Source organism: Eptatretus burgeri, chromosome 4, assembly GCF_056783735.1.
Source record: "Eptatretus burgeri isolate ZD-2024b chromosome 4, Ebu_testis_v1, whole genome shotgun sequence".
In the NCBI taxonomy this organism is placed as follows: Eukaryota; Metazoa; Chordata; class Myxini; order Myxiniformes; family Myxinidae; genus Eptatretus; species Eptatretus burgeri.
In genome coordinates, this window is record NC_140964.1 from 97,532,837 (window position 1) to 97,554,671 (window position 21,835).

At 45.9% G+C, this 21,835-nt stretch overlaps 1 protein-coding gene across 2 annotated transcripts in view; it reads right to left on the bottom strand.

Moving 5' to 3' along the window:
* LOC147028726 (poly(U)-binding-splicing factor PUF60-like) overlaps positions 1-21,835 on the bottom strand; it is a 97,340-nt gene that overhangs the window by 45,350 nt on the left and 30,155 nt on the right. For both annotated transcript variants that reach the window (XM_085879396.1, XM_085879395.1), the window contains exons 3-4: positions 20,269-20,358; positions 19,968-20,129 (exon numbers count right to left, since the gene is read on the bottom strand). In XM_085879396.1, the coding sequence (XP_085735522.1) occupies positions 19,968-20,129; positions 20,269-20,358 (252 nt within the window). The remainder of the gene's footprint in view (positions 1-19,967; positions 20,130-20,268; positions 20,359-21,835) is intronic.

The following is a 21,835-nucleotide window of genomic DNA, read 5'->3' on the forward strand; positions in this document are numbered from 1 at the left end:
TCTATGAAGACCTTGAACGTTTTTGTACAATCCATACTGACATACGCTTTTGTTATAATCTGTGGAGATTTCAATGCACAGACACAAGGGCTACATTCGTATCATTCGACCAGCAACAGAAACGGCATCCAACTGTGCAAGTTCTCTGATCGAAACATGGTAAAAAAGTAACACTCACTTTCTTGTGAAACGCGGTAAAATGTGCACACAAACCCTGCCGGATTCAGGTCTCAAATTGACTTGATCTTGGTGCGCAAGTGGTGGAGAAATAGCATGAAGCATGTACGTGCCTTCTCAACTTTTAACGCTGTTGGAAGCGACCACCAAATCGTGTATGCAAAAACACAGTTGAGTCCTCAAAAAATAAAACCAGTGGTGAAACGCAAAACAATGTTCTGGGGAGTAATTCTGTATGATGACATCTTGAAAATGGACATGAATGATGCAATACTTAGAAGGTGGAGAGAAACTACATCTGAAGAGCAGTCATACACGAAGTTTGTTGACATATGCTCAGAAGAAAGGACTCTTCTGCCACCGAAACCGAAGTTCTGTGTCGGTGCGGTATTCTACAAAAGAGTTGCACGTGGCGTACCTGCTCAAGTCCAACGTGTGCAAGTACCTGCTGCACAAAGACAACTTTGTGATACATATGATGCAGCATAAGATGCACATTATAACAACCTAACGGGCTGCCAGGCCCGCAGTGGAGGCGGGTGAGGGCGAACTAATTCAGGAGACGTGTAAAACGAGACTTGTAAAGGTGACGGATAAAGTGACGGTGACACAGAGGGAAAAATTAAATGGGGTGACTGAGACGTGTGTAAAACACGTAGAGACGATGGAAATAATGGACGAGATAAAATAAATAACAGACACGGGAGGTAGAAACGGTAGAGGAGAGACTACACGATAAAGACGGGGTGAAAAACGAGCACCCACACACAGAGTTAGTGGAGGATGATGAGGGGGAGCTCGGGGAATGTCTCGTCACCCGGTGCAAGCAGCCGGATAGCCTCCTTCAGGAACGGAGGGAGACGCTATGCTCCCTTGAAGCTGATCATGACCCGGTGGGTTCGGTCGTGTCAGGCGAGGGAGAGGGGGCGACTGCTGTTGACGGGTGCACGGAGAGCCTGGGGGGTATAGAGGCCCCGGAACCCCTTGTGGCGGCACTAATCCCCAGTGCGATTGTCCCGTGCGTGTGTTCACGAGTGTGGCGAAATGCGTGCTACAACGTGCACAAAGCGTGGGTGCAAGGCGTGTGTGAGAGCGACCGCGTGTGTGGATGAGACCCCGTGTATAAAAGAGACCCCGTGTATAAAAGAGACCCCGTGTATAAAAGAGACCCCGTGTATAAAAGAGACCCCGTGTATGAGTGGTGTGGTTGCGAGTGTGCCGGAGTGCGTGCCTCCCAGCACACCGTGTGTGAGTGGAACCATGTTTGCGAGTGAAAGGGCATGCGCGAGTGAACGGCCGAGTGCGAGAGGGACAGCGTGTGTGAGGTTGCTGTAGGTAAGGGAGATGACAGTGGGCATGCGGGAGCACGCAACCGCGTGCCCGAGTGAGAGTGCCATCTCGAGGTGTGTGAGTCTCGTGACACGTGGGAGTTTGAGCGCGTGGAGGGAATGGAGAGTGCGACGATGACGGTGACAGAGGGATAAAAGCAGAGTTGCGGCCGAAGTTGTATTGGGGACCGCGCCGGGTTTGCACAGCGTCGAGCGCGAGGTTCGTGCCGTGCAGCGCATGAGGCCGCCACGTGCGTGCTTGCAGGAGTGAAAACCCGGTCCGGAAACGCCCGCGGTGGATGTTGCCGATCCCGCGACGGACAAAAGCAAGGCTGGATTAGGAATTTGGACCGCATGAGTTCTCCACGCGAGCGTGTTTGTGTAAAGCTCCGACAAGCAGAGCACATGAGTTCGGGTGGGGAACCCCTCCAAATGCGAGGCTTGTTTTGAATGCGCCGGGTGACGTCATGGCTGCAGGTAGGGTTGGAATCCGGCCGGAGGGGAGATCCCTGCCGGATGGTACTGTCCAAGAGGGAGGAGGTACGCGAACAGCTGCCATGACGTCACGGGCAAGGTGCGCAGGTTGCAAGTTGCCGCGCTGGTGCTGCGCGATGGAAAAAAAAAAAAAAGAGCAAAGCAGGCCTCGCTTCAGGTAAACAGGATTCCCGGGCAAGGGGTGGAAGACCCCCTTGGCTTGGACACAGGATGGAACTAGTTAGGGGGAAGGGTTAGTGTTAGTTAGACCGGCTTCATGGGGCAGGAGTAAATCCTCATGGGGCCTGTGGAATGGATTAGTTAGAGGGATTTTAGGTCAGATTTAGGAGGGAAATGGAAAATGATTATTTGGAGACAGAGACAGACTTTGGATGTGTAGAGGGGACGTAGCTTAGCTGCGTAGTGTTAAAAGGAATGTGCTGTATTGTAAGGGATGACGTGGGAGCACGAGGTAGTTAGGGGATGTAGTGAGCAGAATGGCAGAGACCAGCGAAGTGCGTGTTGAAGAGTTGTGAGGTGGATACATGATGAGTGAGTGAGGCCAGCGGGTCTGTGTGAATGGAGTGAAGGTGGAATGCATGGTGCGATGAGTGATTGGGGGGAGGAGCGATTCCCACGCAAGGGACCCCGGGGTCAGTATAATGCGAGTTAGGGGGTTAGTCAAATTGACAAAATGGAGGTCGTTTTGCTGTTGGTGGGAGTGTCGGCTCGATACCCATTTGGAGGGGTGCAGGAGCTCTGTTGACGGGTTGGGAGCGTGGCTGCGAACGGTGAGCATCGCTGAGTGGGTACCCCGGGCACCGGTCGGCCGCGGTAGGCCAAGGGCCCATGGTGGACCGGGATAATGTAGTGGGCACGGGTGACCCGCTGATGCGTGGCCCGGGGCGCCATAAGCCGCGTGGGCAGTGCGTGGTCATGGGTGACCCTCGGAAAGGGGCCCGGGGCGCCAGCCTGCCACGTGAGCGTTGAGGGGGAGTTGCAAGGGAGGGTACTCCCCACTGTAGGGAGCTGGTATGCTCGGAGGCAGTGTAGTGCCCGGGGGTGCCATCGTTGGGGAATCTGCAGAGGGTAGTGCCTGCCAAGTGAGCCACGCGTCCCAGCCACGAAACGGTGTGAGAGCACGGGAGGAAAATTGGAGGGCTAGGCCCGAAATTGTGAGGACACCTTCACAGGCGATGGGAATCTTGGTTGTTCGAACCGATTGTTTAAGCGAGAGGTGCTTGTTGAAAGCCCCGGGGTAGTTTAAAAGTTAAATGGATGGGGTAGATTCGGAAGTGAACCCCTCCGCACCATCCATCCCTTCGCTCTCGTTGTGGGCCGCTGGACCCACTTTGGGTGAGACCGCTGAAATCTGAGGAGGCCATCCTGAGGCTTGACTTGGGCCTCGACACGACACGAGCTCTCCCTTATTCCCCTCCAGGAAGGGAACGCAGGGGTTGGGAGTCGGCTAGGACAGGATAGGTTAGCCGAACAAAGACGATAAAGGGGGTTAGGCGACGATTCGTAGTGGGAAAGTAAAAATAAAAACAAAAAAAATAAGTTGGGGCTAAAATGGGTTTTACAAATTAAGGGGGTGGGTAGGTACAGAGACAGGCAAAGGCGATAGGTTGGGAAGGGAGACAGTAGGTTAGGTCCGAGCCCGCCTTCCGAGTGGCCAGCACCACCGCACTCCCTCCACCAACCTTCATTGAACAAGGCCTGTGCCGGCCACTTCATCGGCTGGCTGTTTGCTGCAAGGCCTGTGCCGGTCGGATAGTCCGTCGGCTGTGTTCGCTACAGCGGCCTTGCCATGCTTTGCCTTGGCCCATGCCTGCTGCCCTTGTCCAGTTTCCCCGTTCTGTTTTGCATCCCCCCTTGTTCATTGCCATGTGCGCCAGGATCACCACGGAAATTTGCAGGGACTGCCTTGAGGGCAGCTGCAACACGGGCCTGCACCAGCGGCCCGTGCATCGTTCATTGCTTGTGCTGCTTGAGCCAACACGGAGACTGCGTTTGCGCAGCTCGTGCGCAGTTGTTGGCTGCATTCATTTCAGAGGGGGGGAGGCCTTGGACTGTGTTTGAGCAGCCGGCCACGTTCCCTGTCACCTGCATTTCATGAGACTTGGACTGCGCTTGAGCAGCCTGGCTCCCTGCTAACTCTTGTTTTCTCCACAGAGTCCATCAATCCTGGGCCATGGTGTAGTGTACAATTATAAGGTTATGGGTAAGATGTAATTGTAAATGTGTTTTGCGCCCCGCATGTTTGTCTTAGCGCCGGCAATTTATTTAAGTCGTCTGTATGAGTGGGTTTGTTTAGTTAGTTCCTCGCCCGTAGGTTATTTATTTTGGGGACACGAATACACTGAATGTCGCACTCAGGGATCCGAAGGTAAAACGTACTTGGGGAGAACTTACACATGATGGCACACAAATTCGACGACTCGGGACGAGTCTGTAAAAAAGGGAGGGGTAGTGTTACGGCTGTGGAAATTCGCAATACACCATAAAGGGTCCTGAGATCAGTTATGACGCTAAGTTTATGTGCAGATAGTTCCCCACCGTTGTTTAAGGGATTTTCTTCGTGTTCACCAGGCTGCGACTCTTTGAGATAGCCGTTTTTCTTTTTCTATTGTTATTTTGAACAAACTTCCACGCAAGCAACAAGCCGCGTAAAAAAACCGTCAAGCGAAAAAGGGAACCAAAAGAGTTCCCTTTTGGGTGCGCGTATATTTTCCCGCCTATTTTTCCCCACGCTTGGTGTGAAGGAAAGGGGGAGGGCAGCTCGCCGCCGATTGGTGGATGAACAGCGTGAGGCGGTCGGGGTGAGGGAACGCCCATTTTCGGGAATCTTCTCGAAGGGAGGTGGAGCCAAAAACGGGGAGGAGCGAAGGGCGGAGCCCCGCGCGATATGAGGTGGACCGCACACGGGGCTCTCTGTCTCTCTCTGTCTCCCTCTCCCTCTCCCTCTGTCCTGCGCTCGTGGTCCGGCCTGTTGGTGGAGACGTGGACGGGAGGTGCAGCAGTGCCGGCTGTCTGGTGGACCTGCGCGTCCGGACGAGGGGTGCCGGAGAGGGTTCACCGGCCACGTGGGAGGCCGGAACCAGGCGCGACCATGCTGACGGTCATGGGAGAGAGACTGGATGACCACTAAAGGGAGGTCTTTTCTTTTGTTTGTGTGTGTGTGGGTGGCACCGTGTCCGACAAGTAAACCTGTGTAAGTGCCTGCACATTTCTAATAATTATAGTCGGTGGTATTGCTTTCATTCCTTTCTTGCCTGTATCCGTGTTTCATATTGTTTTGCCTTGCTTGTAAATACGTGCATGATTCCTTGCGTGTGTCTCGTGTGTGTCTCGTGTGTGTCTCGTGTGTGTCTCGTGTGTCGTGTGTGTCTCGTGTGTCGTGTGTGTCGTGTGTGTCGTGTGTGTCGTGTGTGTCGTGTGTGTCGTGTGTGTCGTGTGTGTCGTGTGTGTCGTGTGTGTCGTGTGTGTGTCGTGTGTGTGTCGTGTGTGTGTGTGTCGTGTATGTGTGTCGTGTGTGTGTCGTGTGTGTGTCGTGTGTGTGTCGTGTGTGTCGTGTGTGTCGTGTGTGTGTCGTGTGTGTGTCGTGTGTGTGTCGTGTGTGTGTCGTGTGTGTGTCGTGTGTGTGTCGTGTGTGTGTCGTGTGTGTGGCGTGTGTGTGTCGTGTGTGTGTCGTGTGTGTGTCGTGTGTGTGTCGTGTGTGTGTCGTGTGTGTCGTGTGCGTGTCGTGTGTGTCGTGTGTGTGTCGTGTGTGTCGTGTGTGTCGTGTGTGTCGTGTGTGTCGTGTGTGTCGTGTGTGTCGTGTGTGTGTGTGTGTGTGTAATATGTGCTCATTTAAATAAATGTCCTTGTGTGAAATGTATCCCGTTCGTCGTCTTTTTCCCTTTTGAAAGTGCCATCTTGAATCGCGGAATAAATTACTAGTGGGTTTTGAACACCCGAGTAAAGAAGAGAATCACATCCGTCGAGGTCGGCGATAACACCGCTCGGTTCTCACTGTCGCACGGAACGGACCGCTAAAGCGGTTCGTGTCCTCGGCCGACCTGTGGCGAGGTACGATCGCACGGTTGACTAGTCGCGCAAGTACTTAGGTAGGTCGAATTTGGCGAGCAACCCTATCCTGCGCGGGTGGGCAAATGGCACGATTGTGGTGAGGTTAAACCCCCACCCGTGACTGGCTCCTGGCGGTAGTTCCAGGAGGGTCACGACTGAATTGTCCGTCCGGTGGGAGACGCGGTTGCGATTGGAGTTACGCAATCGCTCGCACGCCTGGCGGGCCAGAATTCCTAACAATATGTTAGTCTACTAGTGTGCCAAATTTGGTGCTTTCCTCACAAAATGCACAATTGTTATGCTATATTTAGTTAAGTTGCCCCACAGCATAACAATGTGGTAACTTAGTGGGGCAATTTAACACCAGGGGGTTGACTCAACCTGTCATCTTTCCGAGGTTGGTGAAATGAGTACCAGTGTGCCAGAAGGCTGCACACGAAGGGAAGGGGTATTGATGGATTTATTAAATCTGGTATTGGTGTGGCACAGATATGAGGGGCCGAATGTCCTCCTCCTGTGCAAAATTTCCTTTCCTTCCTTGGTGGAGTCTATATATTAATGCCTTTAAATCTTTTTTATCAATACCTTTAATTACAAAAAAAAAAAAAAAAAAACTATTATTAATGCCTCAAAAACAAAGTATATGCACATTCTTTGTCGACCAAATGAACGACGAACTCTGAGGGCAGCAAGTGGTGATGTGCTCGAGACAGTAGTTCATGACTTCAAATCCCTTAGCGCATATACCAACACTGCTTCTGACAGCCATGTTGGACAACAGCAAACAAGCTTGAGAAGGATGGCATGCCCTGCTGCAACAAAGCACCAAAATCTGGCTATTTAAAGCTACAGTTGAATCAATTTTACTGTATGGATGTTAGTCGTGGACGCTGACCAGTAGAATGGCACGCAAAATAGATGGCAACTACACCAAGCTCCTCCGCAAAATAATCAACATATGATGGCAAGACCACGTCACAAGCATCAAACTACTGTACATAAGAATCTGCCAAAAAATTCTGATGTTGTTGGGAAGACATGTTTGAGATTGGTGGGTCATGTCCTCCGGCATGAAGAAGTGGCAAACAGCACCCTACTTTGGAAAGCAACAAAGGAGAGTTGGTCAGCCGAATTTGACGTCTATTAATATTGTCTGCAGACAGATGAACTGCAATCCACCGCATCTGACAGAGCAGTTTGGACAAATTTGACAAAGTGATGTTGTTCTTTTTCGCTATGTTTTCTTTTGATGTCGTGGTTGTGATTGATCAACATTTTCCAATGTATAAACAAGTAGCAAGTCGTATATTACGATATTTGTATTAACATGTACAAAATAGACTATTGTGTTATTATGAACCAAATTACCTGAAATGTATACAGGTGGGAAGGCTGTGTGGAACCGAACCCTGTTATTCCCATTTGTTTCTATTACATCTGCATCAAGTATCAGCCAATCATGCGGTCTGGCCGAAAGCATCTGCGCGATCGAACGGCGTCTTACTGTTATACAAAAGTAGAAAGTTTGATTAGCAAGCACCCAAAAAATGCAATCACTGCAGCCAGTCAGCATGCAACTGACCACAATAACGCAACCAGTCACTGAACTGCCAGGACAACTTAGAGGTTGGTACACTCGCCTTCATTCGAATCTCAACCTCGCTGTGTTTCGCAGGAAGGATAACATAAATAAGTGTGAAGTCCCTCAGATGGACATTGAACTGGGTGTCCACTTCCACTCACATTAGTTGGTGGATATTAAGGACCACAATCTTTAAGCACAGTGAATGAAGTACAAATTCCTGCTCGAACCTACAAGGGGCAGTGTATAAGCAGCACAGTCACACTTCCAGCAGTAAAGACACAAACCAGCAGCTTCACATACAATACACAAATGAATGAATGACCAGTCACGATCCAACTGACTATAACCCAGTGAGTCAATAACACTACCATAGGAAGAAATAAAATAAAATAAACCAATGTCACCTGTAGGGTGACCCGTATCTTGCCAAAAGGTGACCACGTGTGACTTCTTTAAAGTCACACTGAAGTGAACAGAGCTGCTATCCACCAGGAGCGACTCCTTGAGGAATATCTGCCTACGAGAGATTCCGATGAGAATCGTTCTACAGAGTAACCTGAAAAATACGCCGTTTGCCTCATAACGTCACCAAATGACGTCATAATGTCTCAAGCTTGACATATGTAGAAAGCACTCAGAGGTGTTCAATTTGAGGTACGACACGATATGGTTCCTAAAACTTGAAAATTTGACCTTGGGTCAAATATGTTTGACCTCAGGCGCTAACCTTGAAGGTCAAGGTCGATCACAAACAAACACTAATCAGCTGAGTACTAAGCCATATACGACATTCCCACAAAGTTTGGAGATGATTCAATCAAAATTACTCAAAAAATAAGGGTTTTGTCCACCTTGATGCTTGACCTTTTTGTGACCTTGACCTCAATAAGTCTGTATGGTTAATGGTTTGTCTCCAGGACTCATGCACATGTACTATCAAAAGATTTTGATAAGAACTGAGGAAATAAAATGTTCATGAAAAATCCATTTTTTCGTCATGACGTTATCAAATGACGTCATAGCGTCAAACTTGTTACAGATCTGGAAAGCACTCAAGGGTTTTCATACGAGCTATGACACGATATGGTACCTAAGATTTCAAAATTTGACCTTGGGGTCAAAATATTTCGACCTTATGTGCAAACCATGAAGGTCAAGGCCAATCCTGCCCTACTGCCCTACTCACCCTGCCCTACTCACCAAACTCTCTTCCCATGGTATTCAAGGCCATCTCCACTCATGGCTCGCAGACTTCCTCTCCTGTCGCAGTCAACGTGTGGCCCTAAATGGAGTTCTTTCATCCCCTCTTCCTGTGCAGGCTGGAGTTCCTCAAGGTAGCGTTCTGGGCCCTGTTCTTTTTCTGGTTTTCATCAATGATCTCTCGGACTCTCTGGAAAATCCTCTATTTCTCTTTGCCGATGACTCAACCCTCTGCCGTACCATCTGTCATCCCTCAGACCGGCAAGCAGCAGCTTCTTCGCTCACTGCAGATCTGGATAAAATCACAAACTGGTCCAACACGTGGAACATGTCTTTCAATCCAGACAAATCTCACACTCTCACTATGTCTCTTCGAAAGGACCGTTTACAAAACCCCCCCATCCACTTTCTCAACAATCCTCTGGAAGAAGTCTTTTCTTTCAAGCTTCTGGGTCTCACTATCTGCCATGACCTTTCCTGGGAAAGTCACATTTCCAACCTTGCCTCAAAAGCCAGTCGCCGACTGGGAATCCTCCGTCGTGCAAAGTCCTTCCTCGGCCCTCTTGAGCTCCTGACCACTTACAAAGCTTTTGTCCGTAGCCTGATGGAGTACTGCTCTCCCCTCTGGGCTGGTGCTCCTGCCTCCCACCTTTCTCGACTTCACGCTGTCGAAACCAGGGCTTTTAAGATCATTGGCATCTCCCGCAATGAAGCTGAGTCTTTGGGCCTCTCACTCAATCACCGCAGGTTGGTCGGTGGTCTTTCTGTCTTCTACCGACTCCTCTCCAGCCTTGCCCCCCTGCTCTCTCTGCGATTTGTCCCAACCACATTTCCACAGGGCGCTCAAGGTCCGCCAACAACCCCCTTCTGGTAAAACTACCAAAATCACGAATCACTGCTCATCTTCACTCTTTCATTCCTCTTTTTTCCCGCCTTTGGAATAAACTTCCTCACTCTATTCTTTCCCATTCTTCCCTTCAGGCTTTCAAAACAGCTGTTCACCACCACCTCTTATCTTCCCCCATCCAAATCCTCGATCTTTTCTACCCCGATAATCCACCCAAGCCCACTTCCTTCAATTCTCCTGCTTTCCTTCCTGAAAGTCCCTTTAATGTCCATCTTCCCCTCGCCATGTTCCCCGTCCCATCCCCATCCCTCTCCCTTCCACAGTTCACCTGTGTCTGTTCCCCAATGTTTTGTCCCTTCCACTCCCGCCCCTCTTGTCTCATGCCTCCTTGCTGTGAGTTGTGTGTTAGCTCTCATACGAGCCTCGACCAAGGTATATAAAAAAAAAAAAAAAAAAAAAAAAAAAAAAAAAAAAAAATCGCCACCAAAAACTAATCAGCTGAGCGCCAGACCATATACTACATTCCCATAAAGTTTGGAGATGATTCGATTAAAATTACTCAAAAAATAAGGGTTTCGGCGACCTCCATGATTTACCGCAAAGTGACCTTGACCTTTATGTGTGCTGAAGGGTATTGTAATAATACTACGATGTGTACCCACAAGTTTCCGATGAGAATTGTGCTCTACAGAGTGATATAAAAGGTGAAAAATTCAATGATTACAGACAAACAAACAAACAAACAAACAAACAAACAAACAAACAAAAAAAAGCTTACCAAGTAACAGATCTTGCAAAAACAAAGTTTTGGCAAGATAATAAGAGCGCACGACCCCATTCTACAATTAACTCATTGTCCAAACGCAGCCAACCTGATCAATATTCACAAAGATGGTTTCCTAAACATTAAGCAATTACCGAATATTGTTTAACGCTTATTTCTGGAGCTCAATTGTCCTTCAGGTTTATGGCGATGACGGCTTTTCTCGTCTGAGTGGCTGAAAGGCAAGTTTAAGTTAACCATTTCCAAATTAGTTTGGTTGTCATCACTTGCTATGCTTATTGTTGGGTGTTCTGCATACCCACTTTAGATTTATCTGGGGATGTCTGCCTTGGAAAGTTCGGTTGACCCTCCCATCCCCCACTAGCTCGCACACTTCTTCTTTCGGCTGCTCCCGTTCGGGGTCGCCACAGCGGATCATCCGTATGATCCGCATAGTGATTTGGCACGTTTTACACCGGATGCCCTTCCTGACGCAACCCTGGTCGCCTCACTAGCTCGCACACACGGCATCCTATTGTACCTCCTCCAAGTGTCTCTCTCTCTCTCGCAATTCCAACCCTCACTGCAACTCCTTCCTGAGAGCTGCTATTTATAGACAGTACAAGTGCTCTTACCTCATATGTTTTGATAACCGTCTCATTCCTTGTTTGGCATGTGTTCAACAGGACTTGCTTCCTTTTCCTCTCCTTGCTAAACTTGTACTCCCTGGTCAACTCGTCCTGTCGTTTTCCACCTTTCCTCAAAACCATTCCCATGGTTCGTTCTTCTCAAAACGGCCTCATAGAACAAGTCATTCATTAAAATAATTCTGAACTCATTCAAGTCATTCAGTCAAAAACAATTTCTTTCCTCATCCCCCTTTTTCTACCACTCACAACAACTTAATCTTTTAAAAGGACAATTTTAAAATTCCTACATTCTCATTACCCTTGTCAGAGGAGAGGTAACTTTCTACTTGATCTGGCAGCCAGAATTATTTTTTTTAATTTTGAATCTGGATTCTGGGGTTCTTTTCGATTTTTATTTTCATGAGGCTCACTTGGCTACACTTGGATGGGTTTGAAGGCAGTTACTGCAGCTGAAACCCAAATCCTATCCAGGATCCTCCTGATGACTTTATCTTTGCTTTTTCTCATTTGGGTTCTTTCTGATGACGCCAATGCGGGACTGTACCTGTTTGGTCTTCTATTTGATTTGAATTGAAGATATATTTTAATCCAATTCTGAATTCAATTGAAAAATAAAAAAATTACCCCCGTGTGGGGGTGACGGTCATCTCTATAATACCACAAGTTCTCAATGTTCAGTTCAGGTAACCGTGAAACAGTCCAAACTAACCGTTTTGATTGAAATAGTTCACAGAGATACACGAGGATAATACTACTAATGACATAATTAATAAATATGTATTGTTCATTTAGTACCTGGATTAACACATCAGAATCACCAGTAAGTGCAATACGTGGTTTTCCGGTCTGTCCACTCTCTGGGGACATTTCACTTCCGGTTGTAGAAAAAAAACCGAAAAAAATAGGCTTTGCTCTGAGATTATGATAATCCTGGAGATTATTCTTCACTGATTATAATGCATCTTTCAGAATGAAAATTGGTCAAGTATTTATAGAGATATTGAGGTTTAAAAAATCGTTAGAGCAAGCAAATTCATTAATTATTAATTCCACAGAAGTTTCGTGACACTGCACAAAGTAACATGTCAGGTATGAAAAAACATTTTGTATGCCAGATTCATTAATTATTATTTATGGAATGTACTCATTGATATATTAATCAGAAAGCCCGAAGCATGTAGCATAATTTAGCACTTATCCCCTCATCGGGATCCGTGACCTCGCCCCACAGCCTGCAGGCCTATGTCCGCCGGTGATTATGTAAGATATCGGCACGATCGAGAGGAGCCTGAGAATTATCCCTGCTGATGCACTGAATTGATGCAATCGTTCAGCCAGAATATTCGTTGTCAAGATGTTGAGTGATTAAATCACCAATACAGTCACTCAAATTTATACCGCCGACATACTTCTTAACAATCACCTTTGCCCCAGAAACCACAGTCAATCTGAACCACGCTGGCCACTGCTCAGATGCCATGACCGGACTACTGCGCAGTTCTACTACGCAGTTTGGTTAAAGATGACTCGGCATTTTGGCGCGCGCGCGCACGAAATTATATTTTGAAAATAAATGCCGACGTTTACATTTTGGGTTTTGAAACTTTTGCACCTTCAGCGGAAAATGTATAAATATAAAAGGCTAAAAAGGTGTTTTATATTTATATTTCATTTCTCCTTCCTTCCTTCCTTCTTTGCGAATCGCATCGGCGTTTTTGGCCATCTTCCAGATCACGTGACTATCAAACGGGAAGGAAATTCAAAAATCTGTCCGGTTAGATACAAGATAATATTTTTTTTACTGTCATAATCAATAAACAGTTGCCGAATATCTTGGAGAATGGCAGACTAGATAGGTTTTGAAAATGGCGATTTTTTTTTTTAATAACTTAAGTGACTTCGTGACCTCGGCCCCGACCTTGAACCCAGACAAAAGTTATATCGTTGTGCAACACTCATCGACCTCTACCCACAAAAAATTTCATCAAGATCGGAAAGAAAAATTGTTGACGGACGTACGGACGGACATTTGGTCCGGCTTTATTAGGTCATCTCGGTAGAGATGACCTAATAAACATACATCATGGGTTTGGGTCAGGTGTTTGATCAAAGCGTGATATCTTAGTGATAGGCCATTACTGCCAGCAGATATAAAATGGCAGTTCCAGTCTTGTCCATTATCAATTCAGTAACACACCTGCACACAAAAAAAGAAACATTACACAAAACTACATAAAACAGGTCTTGGCGAGGGTCTGCAATCTGATTGCTCTTTCTCGTTTGCAAATGTCCTTCTGCCATGCTCCTTCCTCCTCTTCCCTGGATCACTCGCAAACCCATGCCAACCTCCTTTCGTGTATATACAGCGCAATCTTTCTTCGTTATAGTTATGTCAATTATTGGACAATCACCAGGATTAAAAAGAAAACCTGTCAAAGGGCAGAGGAGCTTCTTGTGAGCCAATGTCCATCCATTTCTAGTGCCCAACTGTCTGTGGCCATCTTCCTGCAGTTGGGTTACGTTTTACTTTAAGGAGCTTGGTGGCAGGATTTGCACTCGGGCCAACGTAAAAACCTTCACTCCGCAAAACGCACAAAAAAAAAAAACAAAGCAAAGAAAATTGAAAACCCACTCCGTCGGAGCAGCGTCCTGTGCAGCTGACCTTCGGTGGGGAGCTCATCGGATGACGAGATTGGGGCAAAGCCTTCGGGACCCCCACTCTTTGAATATGAGGAAACACACTGGGTAACCTTCCCGAGTTGGATTGCGGTCGTGTGTGTCGGGTGGTGCTGAGGTGTCATCCACGAGATGGCGGTCTCCTTGGGTTAACCTGAGGCGGTCCCTTCGGGTGGGTGGCCTGGAATGTCCTACCCCCAAGAGAGGATGATCACCTGTCTCTGTTTTCATGTGAGCTCAAGCGTTTGGACATTGGTACTGCAGCATTCTGAGATTCGGAGACTGGATAGTGGCAAGATCATGGCGGGTGGTTACACCTACTATTTGTCTGGTCACTCTGATGATTACCTTACCCAAGGAGTTGCTGCAGCTGTGTCCAATAAGCAGATGCCAATGATAATTGAGGTAACACCGGTCAATGAGCGTATTATGAGACTAAGGATTCATCACTCCTTGGGTGTCGTTTCCCTGGTCTCTGTATATGCTCCAACTAAGGCAAGTGATCTCACCCTGAAGGACACATTCGATGAAGGACTCGAGTCTGTGGTTGATCAGTGCCTGAGGCGAGATACTCTTCCAGTCTTTGGGGTATTTCAATGCATCCACTGGCAATGACAGGGAAGGCTACGAGACGTGTTGGTCCCCGTGGGTCTGGAACTGTGAACCAGAACAGCACAAAGTTCCTTGACTTTGCAAGACGTCATGGAATGAGTTCATGTTCATGTTCATCCGAGTTCATGGTTTAAACACGCACAATCTCATTGCTGGACTTGGTATTCCAACGCTCGTGGTGCGGCAAAGAAGATTGACCAGGTGCTCGTTGATGGGCACTTAAGAACAATTTCAAACTGCAGGGTCCCCCTGAGTGCTCAGTTCTTCAATACAGAACACAGGCTTGTTGCAGCAACTATGAAGTTGCAGATTAAACCAAGGATAATGGTACCATCCTATCCGAGGCTGTATGTTGGCAAGCTCATGGATGTGAGGGTGGCTGAGGAGTTTGCAACCAGGCTGCGATCCCAGTGTTTCACAGGAAAGGCGATCGATTCATCAATGTGTGTGACGTCTCTCGGATGGACATAAAACAGGACATCGCATCTGCAGGAATCCTTCCCCCCCTCCTCCATCTAACCTCCCCTCACCACCCCCACCCTCTCTCCCCTCAATACCCCACCCCTCCCACTCTGTTCAGAGAACTGATGGTTTACTTTTAAATTTGCCAAGTCGATAATGGGTTTTAAATACAGGGTGCCCCACAGAAAACCAGGAAATTTGGTACAGTTTATTTTAAACAAAACAAAAGCAAACTTAGATGTAGTGTAAAACAAAGATACAAATTTGATAACTGCTACATTCTGAAATAAAATAAAAAAACGGTTAGAAAATTAATGTTAGTTTATTGAAATGGTAAAATACGGCAAAATAAATCTCAAATTTCCTGGTTTTCTGTGGGGCACCCTGTAGAACAGTGGTTCCCAACCTGGGGTACGCGTACCACTAGTGGTATGCGAGGGCCTTCTAGGTGGTTCGCGAGCACTTTCAGGCTCAACCTTTAAAAAAAAATTATTTGGCCTGATACATCTGGGAACCTTGACACACTCGGCGCTGACAGTTATCCCGCTGACGAAGACGAAGCACAAGGAATGCTCTCCTATGAACTTCTGGGTGACCATGGCCTCCTCGTACCCGACACTAGCCAGTCACGCTGTTCCCCAGCTACTGATTTTCCCCTCGACGTGGGAGTGCGAGCAGGGGTTCCCAGCCATGATGACTATCAAGTCAAAGAGCCAGAATCGTCTTGCTGCAATCAAGGCATGATTTCTGATGTGCTGTGAGCAAAGTTATGCCCCGCATTGACCAGCTGGTGGAGAAGAAACAGATGCAGCCCTCGCATTAAATTTTGTTCTTTGTTGACAGTTAGTTCATTTGTGTGTTCGACTTGTGAATAAATTGACATCTTATCGAATTGAGTTTTTCTGGGACCAGGTGGTACGCGGCGACGGTATTGGACCTCCAAGTGGTACTCGATCAGAAATAGGTTGGGAACCACTGCTGCAGAACCTAGCTGTCAAAAGAAAATGTTGCTGTTTGGGTATGTTTTATCACCCTTTCCCTCTCCTCAGGCTGTCTCACCCTCCCCCTTCATGCCTACCTCCTCCCAAACCCCCTCATTCCCCCAAACCTCCTCTCTCCCACCCCACCCCCCACTCCGAGTGTATAGCAACCTTTGCTGAGGCGTCGCTGTCCCCACCCTCCCCCTTCCTAGCTCTCCCTCACCGCTTCTGCTCACCCCGTCTCTCTTCCTCCCCCTTAATAGTCAGTGAAGCGATGGGTTGCATTTGCTCAAGTAAAATAAAAATAAACGAGACTGGCACTGACGTCATACCTCCACCCACATTATTGCATCATTATACATACTTGTAGAAAGTTTGATTTCAATCCCTTCAGCTGTTCTCAAGCATCACATATTCACCGGACATTACCTCTGACTTCTTGACTCCAGAATCTAATCAGTTCATCTTTGCATTGTGATACACCACTGGTCATGAGTTTTAGAACACCCTCATTTTTACAGTTTTTACTGAAATTTAAGCAGTTTAATGTTTCAATGTACTCTGAAATTAAAGCAGAGAACAAATAAACAATTGCAGATAAAAAAGAAATCATGGAATCGTTTTGTTGAACAACATTTAATCTTAATTTTTGACTCATCAAAGTAGCCACCTTTTGCAGATATAACAGCCGAACATACTTGTGGCATTCTTCCCACAACGGAAATCAAATATTGTTCGGAAAGTTCTTCCCAACACTGTTGCAGAAGTTCCCACAAATGTGTTGCACTTGTAGGTTGCTTTCCTTTCACCCTTCTGTGCAGTTCATCCCAAACCAGCTCGATGGGGTTCAAGTCTGGAGACTGTGCTGACCATTCCATAATGTGAAGCCTACCATCTTGTTCTTTTTTTTCAAAGGTAGTTCTGACATAGCCTGGAGGTATTTTTGGGTCATTATCTTGCTGTAGGATGAACGCCTGACCAACGAAGTGAAGACCAGACGGTATTGTATGGCGCTGCAAAATGCTGTGGTAGCCTTTTTGGTTGAGGGTGCCAGTCACCGACTCTGGATCCAGTTAAAAGAGCCCCAGATAATCACACTTTCTCCTCCATGTTTGACAGTTGGTGTCACACACTGAGGAACCATCCTTTCGTCTCCTCGACGGCATACAAAACCCCTGCGTGATGCACCGAAGATTTCAAATGTTGATTCATGGGTCCATAACACCTTCTTCCAGTTTTTAGTAGTCCACTGGCGGTGCTTCATGGCCCAGGAAAGCCTCTTTTTCTTATTTTGGCATCTGAGCAATGACTTTCTTACTGCCACTTGACCTGTCAAACCTGCAGCTCAAAGTCTTCTCTTCCCAATTGAAACTGAGACTTTCTTACTTCGACCAGTGTTAAGCTGTGGTTGAAGCTGCTGTCCTGTGAGTTGCCCATCACGCAAGCTGTTGACTCTCAGAAAGTCTTCTGATTGTGTTGTGGCTTTGGGTCTGCCAGACCTCTTCCTGTCAGTTTCCTCCAGTTTCCAAATGCCTTTTGATTGTGCAGGAAACTGTACTCACTGATACCTTGACTTCCTTTGCAATTTTTCTTTGCAAGGAAAAACCTACACTTTTAGGGGTTATTATAATGGTCTATCTGTCTTCCTTTGTGAATTGTCTTTTTCTCACCATTATGATAGCAATATACTACTTACTGCAGTACAATATTGTCCAAATAATGCTTCAGGGGTTGGAGCAACACAGTCTGTTACAACACTGCTTTTACACAGACAGAGGGTTTGTAACTAATCAACAAAAGTTGGGACACATGTAGGAATTGTTTACATCAACTTTCAAAGCTTAATTTACTTCCATTGCTGCAGAACAGCTGCTGGTGCTAACCCATTACCTGTTCCCTCAAAAGGGCCTTTTTTAACAACGCTGAAATTTACATTATTTTTCAGTTTTTGGCAACCTAAACTTTTTTGTTTTACCTCTGGCAGTTTACTGCTTAAGCCGCTATCACACCTTGATGATTTAGCCAGCGTATGCAGACGTTGAAAAATTTGCCTAAAACGCTGGCACACGTCGAATACGTTATGGGTAAGTTTTGTATACGTTAAGAGTACGCTGAAGCACGCTGAAATACGCCGAGCTCGTCGACAAATTTTAACATGCTCAATTTTTCGACGTATGCCAGCGTATGACTCACACGTTCCGCATACGCTGGCCACAAGTTGTAGGCACGTTACGCGATCGTTGACATACGTCGACACACATGACTTGCAAGTTACACACAAGTCGAAACACGTCGAGGTAATGTTTAGCGTACCCGAAACTTATTTCTAACCTCCGAGTAACGTATCTCCAACGCACATTGACGTATTTGACGTCTTTCGGACGACCACAGAACTTACTGAACATGTTTCTAACTTACAGCTACCGTATAATGGCGTATTGGCAGCATTTAGGGGAATTGGTATATAAGAATGGGCTTCACAGGAGGAACCCATCAGTGTTCTAGATTCCATGGTTTTTTTATTTTTTTTATTTTTTCTTCGGCATGACAGTGATGTTGACACTTCGATTTCTAGTGCGGTTATAATAGAATATAATTAAAAGGCTGCCGCTCAACGATTTAAATCATAACTGCACTAGAAATCGAAGTGTCAACATCACCGTCATGCCGAAGAAAAAAAAACAAACAAAAAAAAAAACATGGAGTCCGGAAGACTGACGGGTTCCTCCTGTGTGAACCCCATTTTTATATACCAATTCCCCTAAACGCTGCCAATACGCCATTATATGGTAGCTGTAAGTTAGTAACACGTTCAGCAAGTTCTGTGGTCGTCCGGAAGATGTCAAATACGTCAATATGCGTTGGAGATACGTTACTCATAGGTTCAAAGCACGTTACTCATAGGTTAGAAATAAGTTTCGGGTACGCGAAACATTACCTCGACCTGTTTTGACTGACGAGTAACTTACAAGTAACGTGTGTCGACGTGTGTCAACGATCGCGTAACGTGCCTACAACTTATGGCCAGCGTATGCGGAACGTGCGAGTCATTCGCTGGCATAAGTTGAAAAATTTTGAGCACGCTTAAAATTTGTCGACGTGGTCGGCGTACTACGACGTATGCCAGCGTGCTCTTAACGTATACAAAACTTACCCGTAATGTATTTGACGCGTGCCAGCGTATTCGGCAAATTTTTCATACGTCGGCATACGCTGGCTAAAACGTCAAGGTGTGACAGGGCATGACGGTGATGTTGACACTTCGATGTGTAGTGCGGTTATGATTTGAATCAGAGCGGCAGCCTTTTAATAGGCTACGCCACATGATCGTCGTCGATACGCTGCCGCGCGCTTTGCATACGTTAGACTATCTTTGGGCATAGGTTGTGAACGCCAACAACACGCTAAGCATTCGTTGGTATAAGTTATCTATATGTTATTGAAACGTTCTGTGTACGTTACTAATACGTTATGCAAACGTCCAACACGTTATGAATACGCCAAAAATTTTAAAAATCATCAATAGTTCAGTGTACGCCAGCGTTTTACATACATTTTGATACGTTGCCATACACTGGCTAAAACGTCAAGGTGTGACAGCGGCTTTAGCTTTGTAGCATTTAAGGTTATTCACTGGTCGTGAACTGCTTGAATTTCAGTAAAAACTGGAAAAATGGGGGTGTCCCAAAACTTTTGACTGGTAGTGTACATCCTCGTACCAAGTTTGACTCAGAGCTCTTCAGCCGTTCTTAAGTTATCACGGTAACGAAAACCGATCACGGACGGATGCAAACATGGACAGACGCATGAACAACCGAAAAACATAATGCCTCCGGTGACTTTGTCGGTGGAGGTGTTGACAAAACCCCGTGGAAGTTACTCAAAGTCACAATAACCACAACTGTTTCACTATATAAAAACGACGTAGTTATTTTTATTTTTTTATTTTTTAAGGTGAAACAGCTGCAGTTACAGCGACCGAGTAACTTCCATTGGGCTTTTGCAAAATCGAGCCATTGGGGTTTAAAAGCAGAACAAAAGTGCTTTCTAAGGAGTGTGAAAGATTCACTTAGACAAAAAAAGATACAGTATTATAAAACTGTATCTCATGGTCCCTTAAATATATGAGATCATGCTCAAACCTTGTGCTTCATGGTGACGGGATCATAGGACATGTCGATACTCTTGATGGGACCAAACGGAATGAAAGCCTGACGGATAGTCTCCTCACCCAGCTCGTAATAAATGGAGCCCACATATACTCGGCACATTATGGCCAATGCCCGCTGGCGCTGAGCGGCGAGCTGATGGTGGCACAGGCACAAAGGCAAGAAGGGTGTTATGAGATAATGGAGAAGTGCAAACCAAGACTACTTGTTGACAATATATGTTGCGGGTAAAGGCACAACTACATGGAAGAGAAATACAAGTGCCTCACAATACCTGCAGGTTAGACAGCTGTTGCTGCTGATGGGCAATCGTTTGCTTCACGAGGACACTCTTGATGCTCTGCTCCATCGCATATTTCTTTGCCTAGAGAGGCAGGTCACATGGGATGTTCACCTCATACAATGATTGCCAGTGTAAAAATAGGAAAGGATTTTATTATACGGACACAACCTACTCCAGCCGAATATTCATAGGATACGTTCCAGAGCATCAGATACATACCGGCATTATTGACAATCAAAATTTCAATCGCAGTCAAAACTGTCTTTGCAGTCATCTGCTTCTAGTAGCCACTTAAAACATGCAGGCGAATAAATTTGCCTCAATTTCCCGATCGTAATAAAACTTTCACACTAACGAAACATCAAAAAAACACCAACCAAAGAAAAAAGTAGAAAGCATCCTCACGACCACTTGCAAAAACCCATAAAAACAGGTAAATGTAAAGCAATTCTTCACTTAACGTTGTTTCATTACATCGCTGATACAGTGGCAGAAATATGTCCTTCTCGCGGCACTTACCAATGGGTCAAACTGAAGGACTTTGTGTCGCGTAATGCAGAGGTGTATACGTAGACAATGATCAGTTTTATGAAGCCATTTTGACATTGAAATGTGGTGCAATTCCTTATAAAGAAGTCAAAAATGCTCAATAAGTGAAAGTCGTGAGTCCAGTAGTAAGAGAACAAGAAAAACAACTAGTATGTAAATCAAGTTCGAAGTTTGAAATTGTTTTGATACTGGAAAACGGGCGATTCATAATCAGTCGAGCACATGGGCTACGTCCTCCGACGGAAAGAACAATTCAAAAGAAAGTGCACAAAGTGAGACATCTTTAAGTGCGACAAAGATAAGCCGTACTCGAAGCAGCATCATGGATGACTGACTCTTGGCCATCTGATGGTAATACAATTGAAAGCCAAAAGCTTGTATGGGCTTGCAGCAAGTTATTGTGTACACATTTAGGACATGGGGGGGGGCAAAAAATGAAAGAGGTCAAGGTCATATGAAATTAACAAATTGATCAGTGTTCATTCAGGTCATAAATATATATGCACATAAACTTAACCATAGAAATACATGCTGTGATGAACCAAACTAACATTTTAGGATTAAAAGTGCAGATTTCTTTAAAACGTTACGTACTTCCTCACGACCTTTGATGTTCTGTATACTGAACACAAACTGGCCTTTGGTATTAATTTTTATATCATAGGGCCATCTTGGTAAACTTACTCTATGGTTATAAAAAAAAAAAAAAATCAAGCTTATAGCTGCCAGTAATTTTGTAGCAGCTTGGTAAATGCAATTTGTTACGTACTTCATAACAATTTTTGACCCAATCATGGAAGTGAACCTAAAAACTGGAATGTAGTAATGATCCATGTTGAAACTTGCCATTTTAAATCATCACTTTATGCAGAAGTAAATTGCTATTTCAGATGTTCCATCAGATGCATTCCAAATTTCTGGAATAAGATTTTGTAAGCTTCACTATGACTGGGGGAAATTTTGCAAAATCTGAGATTTTACACATTTGAAGGTGCCAAGATAAGCAGAA